The sequence below is a fragment of the Poeciliopsis prolifica genome, unplaced genomic scaffold (genome assembly GCF_027474105.1).
Source record: "Poeciliopsis prolifica strain line A6 unplaced genomic scaffold, Auburn_PproV2 SCAFFOLD018, whole genome shotgun sequence".
NCBI lineage: Eukaryota > Metazoa > Chordata > Actinopteri > Cyprinodontiformes > Poeciliidae > Poeciliopsis > Poeciliopsis prolifica.
The window spans coordinates 3,694,859-3,702,051 of NW_026562393.1; the positions used below are offsets into that span (position 1 = coordinate 3,694,859).

A 7,193-nucleotide genomic window follows, 5' to 3' on the forward strand; every position below is an offset into this window, starting at 1 on the left:
GAGCTGCTGTGTTTTTATTTCAAACCATGGCAAATCTCAGTTTAGTTTCATGTCCTGTTTTGTCAAAAAACATAAGTGAATCTTGTTTTAATAAATTATACAATATTTAGAGTCAAATGCTGAGAAGTATTTTACATCGAATGCAATTCAAATTCTGTGAATTTAAATTAGAAAAACAAACACAAAAACCTTGAACAGAAAGGTGCAATATCAGCAGTAAACTGATGCCGAATCAATCTTAGTCATGAGGTTTTAGGGATAAACAATCAATCATACTGAAACTGTGGAACCTGAAATAGATATTGTCTATCTCTGGAGGATTTTTGTGATGCTTATTTATTTTCATCTTCTAGCTCAAGGGCACTCAAGTCCAACCGGGAAGGCTGCTATCCTTCAATTTTTAGATGCATACCTTCTCCAGCACACCTGAATCAAACTACAGAATTTCCTCAGAATCTCAGATTACTTGATTCAGATGAGTTGGAGAGTAATAAGAAAAAAAGCTTTGCACAAAGTGAATAAAACAGAAATAAGAATGTCACTGTGTTCCACTAACACATCGGCAACTCGCATTAAAACTGGTTTTGGAACTAAATAAAAATGAGCTAATATCAGAAATCTAGAATAACTTTCATAAAGTTATTCTTAGACTTGCTAAAGTAAAGTCATTTACTTTAATCTGGAAATCTGAACTCTTCACAGCAATAACAGTCCTGATACTTGCCTACATGTGCACCTTCTGATGGTGCCTCCTGAGATGATAGTTTCTGGAAAAGCTCTTCCCGCACTGACTGCACTTGAACAGCCTCTGTCCCTGGTGAAGCAGCAGGTGAGCCTTGAGGCTCTGCAGGCGGCTAAAGCTCTTGCTGCACTCTGTGCACTCGTGCGGCCTCACGCCCGTGTGTTTGCGCTCGTGTCTCTTCAGGTCTCCCGACTGGCGGAAGCTCTCGCCGCAGTGGGTGCACAGGTAGGGTTTCTCGCCAGTGTGAGTCCGGAGGTGAACGTTCAACTGGCCCACGTAGGAGAAGCTCTTGCTGCAGTAGGTGCAGCTGTATGGCTTCTCGCCCGTGTGGATGCGCTGGTGCTGCTTCAGGCCGTAGTGGTTCGTAAAGCTCTTCCCGCAGTCGGTGCACAAATATAGAACTTTCAGCTGCCTGATGCACGTGTGAGACGCGAGCGCTTCTGCGTCCACGCAGTTTCTCCCACAGTCCGAGCACGTGTACTCCGCTTCCTCCAGGTCCATCAGGCCTTCCGAGTAATCCCTGGGATGATGCCTCTTGATGTGCTTGATGAGGTAGCTCTTCATGGTGAAGGAGAAGTGGCAGAAGGAACAGGGGAACAGCTCGGAGGTGCAGTGGTACTTCTGACAAGACTTGTTTTTCTGATGCTGCCTCAGCTTCGCTGACGTAGAGAAGGCTTTATCACAGGACTCGCAGCGGAAAGATTTCACCCTTCCATGTGCCATCTGTTTGTGTCTTCTGAGCAAACTAGACTTCCAAAAGGCAGCGCTGCACTGCCCGCAGTTCAGCGGCTTCGAAGTGCACTTGTGTGCCTTGAGCTCATCTGAGTTTCCGTATGTTTGCTTGCAGAGATTACAGCTAAACCACTTGTATTTCTTGATTTTTGCATTTCTGGCAGCTGAGGCTTCTTGCTGATTAGCCGCTTTGCGTTTAGGTGCTACAAGTTGAGTGATGGCAGAAACTTTAGATCTGGCTTTGAGGCGCTGCGGCCTCAGAGGGGCACTGTTTAGGTCTTTGGTTTCCACAGGAGGAGCTGAACTACTCCCCTGGTTTTCAGCCGCCCAGTCTTCAGAGTGCAGCTCGTTTATGTGCAGCTGCAGGTCATCCACCAAAGAGAAAGCCACTGAACACTCACCACAGCTAAACGGCATGGTGGCTGCATCCTCCGAATCCTTGTCCATTTTCTCTTTATGTTCATTCTTCTTCTGGTGACTCTGCAGATGCCTGGCCAGGTCATTGTACTGGCCAAAGCACTTGAGGCACACAGAACAGACATAAGGGCGTAACTTCTCATGAACAGCTGCCTCGTGTTTCTTGAGGTGTGTTTCATTTGTGAAGCTCTTTCCGCAAGCTGAACAATCCAGCCGCTGTGTTTCAACATACACGTCGACTTGGGCAACCTCACTCGGGTTGCTTCTTTCTGTCTCTTCAGATGCAGCTGATCCGAGTGCAGAGCTGTCCGCTGTAGAGACAAGCTTGTCCGTAGCTGCGGCTTTTCCAAAATGAACACTCTGGTGTCTGACCAAACCGGATGCCTGACTGAAGCTTCTCCTGCAATGCGAGCAACAGTAAGGTCGCTTGTTGGAGTGGACGCACAGCTTGTGCCTCCTGAGGTGGGGGACTTGTTTAAAAACTTTCCCGCAATCGTCACACGTTTTGGATTTAACTGGATCCACCAGCATCACCAGAGAGGCTGGAGACTCGTCTCTGGAGCCGGGGTTTTCCTCGCCGGCTGCCTCATCTGCTTTGGGCTGCGAGTGAAAGTGCTCTATGTGTCGGAGGAGGAAGCTCTCTGTGGTGAACGAGAGAAGACAGCTGGAGCAGAGGAAAATTGGAGATGACGCACTCTCACTGCTCTCTGCGATTTCAGAGGAAAAACGGGAAAATAATGAGCAACTTAATTTGACTACATCTCAAACACTTGTTTTGGTGACAGATTCAAGAAGTGACAGATACCTGTTCTGCTCATCTTCAAAGACAACATGTCAGACCAATCTTTGCTGAGGTGGGCGCGCAGTTTGCTGCTCGGCCACACTGTGAGCTCATCTCCAGTCTGGACGGCGCGGCAGCAGTGGAACAGGATGCTGCCTTTGTACTGAACCGCCAGCAGGTTGGCCTCGTCCTTGCTGCGAGCAAAGTTCACATACCTATGCAAAAACAGAGACCGGGTAGAAACATGTTGAATACAACATGAAGCTGAGCCCAATAATCAATAAGATTGTGAATCTTATTGACATTACAGCAATCAAACCTTTGTTATCATTTCTGAACAACTTTTTAAATGTTTTTGGTGGCATTTTGAGCATTTATCTCTGATGATGAAATGCTAGTCCTTGAGGCTGGAAGGACTCCTCGCCATTACCATGACCTTTATCTCCCTACACAGATTTTCTTTTAGATTAGAGTCAGGAGTCTGGCTGGTCTACTGAAAATCTGGACCATAACTTTCACTGAGACAAAATGTGTTGTTACAACTAGAATTATTTAAATCTAAATATGGATTTAATTGGAAAAGCCATGACCCACCAGTTAGTCAGTCAGTTACCAAAATTAATTTAAACATTTTTTTTTTAGGATGGGAACGGAGATGGAGTGAGAAAAAAGAAAAGCAATGCCATGTTTGCTTTATCCTTGTGTTCGATGTCCTGTTGTTCATGATTGGCTAAATAAAAAGATATATAGATAAAGATTGTCAGCAAATGTGCAGATTTATTAAAGTGTAATATGATCTTATGAGAAAGAATTAAGTTGCCTAAGAAAATATTGTGACAAACTCTATGAGCCTTGATAAAGCAAAAGCAGGCCAGCTAAAACTCGCCCCTTAAGTTGATATTTGGTACGCCAGGGTTATTTACATTCTCTGACTAAACTTTACAGACGCCTCAAAGAAACCTTTAAAACCTGAGATATTATTGCAGATCTAGAAACATTGACCAAAGTTCACCACTTAGAAATGGTAAAGTTTGTACAATTTCTGCCTGTGCTTACATAGATGATACACCCACTGTTGTTGAGCGTGAACCTATCAAAAATGGCCCATCAATTTTACTCTAGTTCAGTACACCTTCGCTGTGCTCATGCTCAAACATTCAGAATAGAATACCTCATCCAATTTGAATAGGAGTCACTGGTGGCGACTATGTACTCATACTGATCTTCTCCTTTGTAAATCTGAAAAAAAAAAAAATAGTATAAACATGATGACACACAAGGAATTTGAATTTGTTGTTTGTATTCAGGACTAATAAAATGATTTTGAACTGTCACATTTCGTCACATTACAACCATTAAACATCAATACATTTGATTAGAATCGTATGCTCAAGGTTACTGTCCTGCTGGAAGGTGAACGGTCACCCCATGCTTAAGTCTTTTGCAGCTAAGAACAGATTTTCTTCAAGGTATTGATCTCCTTTATCTCTCTGAAACACAGAATGATACTTCCACCACACGTTTGGTCGCTTGTCCATAAAGACAGCTACAATGAAGTGTATGACTAATGATTGTCCCATCATAACAAATGCATGCTTTTCTTGTTGAAATATATATATATATTGTTTTTCTTGTATTATTTCTCTTTTTCCTTCTCATCAACTTATTTCATTGGCATTTTCTGTACAGCACTTTGGTGGTATTATATAAATAAATTTGACATTGACCTTTCATTTGTAAATAAAACTGGATGATTTTTCGGACTACAGAGTTGGGGCTGCAGGTTTGTTTGCAAGGGGACAAAACTCACCTCCCAAGAAAAGTCACTAGTTATGGCATTTTCTTTCACTGTCACTTCCCCTTCATACGGTCCAAAATGCATTCCTGGAGACAGTGCTGGACCTTGATTTATTACACCTACTCCTGCATTGGGAATACTGGATCTGCCTATCATCAGGCCAAAGGGTAAAGTGAGAAGAGCTCGCTGTGGGACACCCATGGTCGTTGGAAAGTCAAGGATAAATGATGGACCATTAATGTCATCAGGATTACTCTGATCCTGAAAAAGAGGCAGACACTCCTCACAACCTGGAAATGTAAAAGAAAAATAGAATATTAATGCACTTGTCTGGCTGAAATATGTTAAAAGAAAAATATTTTTAAAAATTCCAAAATTGTAACAAAATATTTTCTGTATTACTCATAAAAGAATTCATAATTTGCACAAAAATAACTAAAAGATCATTTCTGCATCAAATAAACAAAGTATGTCATCAAAACGTCGTTTGGCTACAGGATTCGTTTGCTGAGCTACCATCAACACTGACACCAGCTTGTCCAACACAATGTTCTACCGGTTTAACTAGTAACTCTTCATTTTAAAAAGAAAGGAAAATGAAATAAACTTACCAAAGCCATCTTGGCCCTCTGTGTTTTCTTCCTGTCCCACAGTGCTCAACAGTTTCTGGAGTGACGTTTCAGTCGACTCTAAATCAACCACCACTTTAGGCACAAACAGAGATGCAATGTTAGGAATTTTAAGAGCTAAACTTTTATTTCTTAAAAATATGGTTATCACACATTACCTGCTGGGGTGCTGTTCTTCAGAGAGAGGCCTTCCTCAGTTTCAACAACCTCCTCGGTTGTCTCAACCCACTCCACTTCACCATTCTTGTTAGACATGGGTAAAACCTCTGCAGGAAGTGAAAGTTAGTAAAAGCTCTAATGGTGTCACTTTCATTAGTAGGAGATCGACAGATATCCCACAAATTCGTAACATATCTCCTATGCATTTTTCAACACTGGTTCACTTTGTTGCATAAATATACGAGCCTCACTGTGAACTTCTCTGGACACTACAAATGTTTCGACTTTATGAGAAAGTTAACAACTTTTGCAAAGTAACCTGAAGAAGGTTCTCTAAAAATTAGAACACTGTTATGCTTTCCATGAGGCGAAGACATCTGTAACCACAGAATGTCCCAGAAGACCACAAAATGCAAAAGCTTTGGAACCTTTCCATGAATTTTGAAATTATCTAACATTTAGGGAACATTTACAAACAGTTCTCTAATAAGACTGTTCCCTAAAGCACTGTCAAGGCACACTGCACAGCATGTTCTGTTGCCCTGCTTTAAACACACCTGTTTCACTGAGGCACGTAGTAAAAACTTTTTAATCAGCCATTAACTGAAATCAGGTGCACTGAAGCAAGCAAACATAAAACATGCAGGACAGTATGCCTTGAGGATCATGGTTGGGCAACTCTTCCCTGAAAGAATGTTAAAAAGTCTGTCACATCAATTGATGATCCTCTAAAGCATCAGTGTCAAGTTCCAGAAAGCATATACGAATCGTTCAGTAAAAGTTCGAAAATCTCACACCTTCAAATAAACAGAAGAGGAACGTCTGCAGAGAACGTTCGCTCAAGGTTCATCCATCTTTAGAGAATCTTCTCTAGTAGTGAAAAAAACAGAACAACGTTCTTAAAGGTGTCTGAGTTCAGTTTCCAGTTCTCTGTCACACATCGCATACGTAACCATTAAGGAACATTACTGCAACGCTCCAGTGAGGCTAAAATTTGCCTGGCAATAATTAATCTATTCTCAGTTACGACGAACAACAGTTAACTTACCGTGTATCATAGCTATGACTGTAACATGATAATTAGCCTCACACAGCTAAATATTACACCCTGACGTAAAAGAAAATAATTTTACGAAATAAGAGATTAAATAGTGAAAATGAAAAACCACAAACCTTTTTGAGTTGTAGCAGGTCTAACATCGAAACATGCAATAAATTGGTTTCAAATACCACATATTTTGACCGTTAGCAACATGAGGTCTCGATAGAGGAAGTTACTCTGGTGTTACACGACAACACCGGAAGTAAACACAGAAAACTTTCAGCATAAAGGAAAACACTGCCTTTTTAATCAAATAAAAGAACATCGTCCTATTCAATACATTTTCCCCGCTTTTTGTTTTACAACACAAATGAACTAGATAAGATAATGTAGTCAAGAGTTATCTCCACACACATTCATATTCAAGATTTCCAACACCCCGACTGTGGCTCTGTATCCAATATGTGCAGCGTCAAAAGGACAACGTGTGTGCGCCGCTGGTGTAGTGGTATCATGCAAGATTCCCATTCTTGCGACCCGGGTTCGATTCCCGGGCGGCGCACGTTTTTTTCTCCTTTTTGTTCCAGAGCTCATTGCATATTTAAATGGGGGTTTGGCTTTCTTAATAGCATAAGGACGTTTGTTTTTGCAGCAAGAGTGTGTAATGACGTTTATAAACAGTCAGTGAGTGATTCAGAGAGAAGGCAGCACTTGAAGAAGAGAACTCCTCATCCTCCTTCAGCCTGGATAATCATTTTTGCAGTGGTAACATGCAAAAAACCTTGCAAATATTTCCAGTTAAAAGCCAGGCATGCGTCAGAATGACTGGATATTAATATATCACACAATGAACTCTTTTGACCACCATGCTCCCTGTTCAAGTTCACCCAAGG

General features: G+C 41.6%; 1 protein-coding gene and 1 non-coding gene across 3 annotated transcripts; one reads left to right on the forward strand and one right to left on the reverse strand.

Moving 5' to 3' along the window:
* Position 1: 1 nt before the first annotated feature.
* prdm9 (PR domain containing 9) lies at positions 2–6,538 on the reverse strand. 2 transcript variants are annotated; one of them, XM_055042733.1, is made up of 7 exons: positions 6,432–6,538; positions 5,258–5,365; positions 5,082–5,174; positions 4,483–4,760; positions 3,844–3,911; positions 2,697–2,887; positions 2–2,598 (listed from the first exon to the last, which is right to left on the reverse strand). In XM_055042733.1, the coding sequence occupies exons 2-7, from the start codon at positions 5,352–5,354 to the stop codon at positions 725–727; spliced, it is 2,601 nt and encodes an 866-aa protein (XP_054898708.1). In that variant the 5' UTR covers positions 5,355–5,365; positions 6,432–6,538; the 3' UTR covers positions 2–724. The 2 variants fall into 2 exon arrangements, with proteins under 2 accessions (XP_054898708.1, XP_054898707.1); XM_055042732.1 differs by lacking the exon at positions 6,432–6,538 and adding an exon at positions 6,056–6,119.
* Positions 6,539–6,791: 253 nt separating this feature from the next.
* Positions 6,792–6,862, forward strand: trnag-ccc (transfer RNA glycine (anticodon CCC)). Its single transcript has one exon. It is a non-coding gene; the product is annotated as a tRNA-Gly (tRNA).
* The last annotated feature ends 331 nt before the right edge of the window (positions 6,863–7,193 follow it).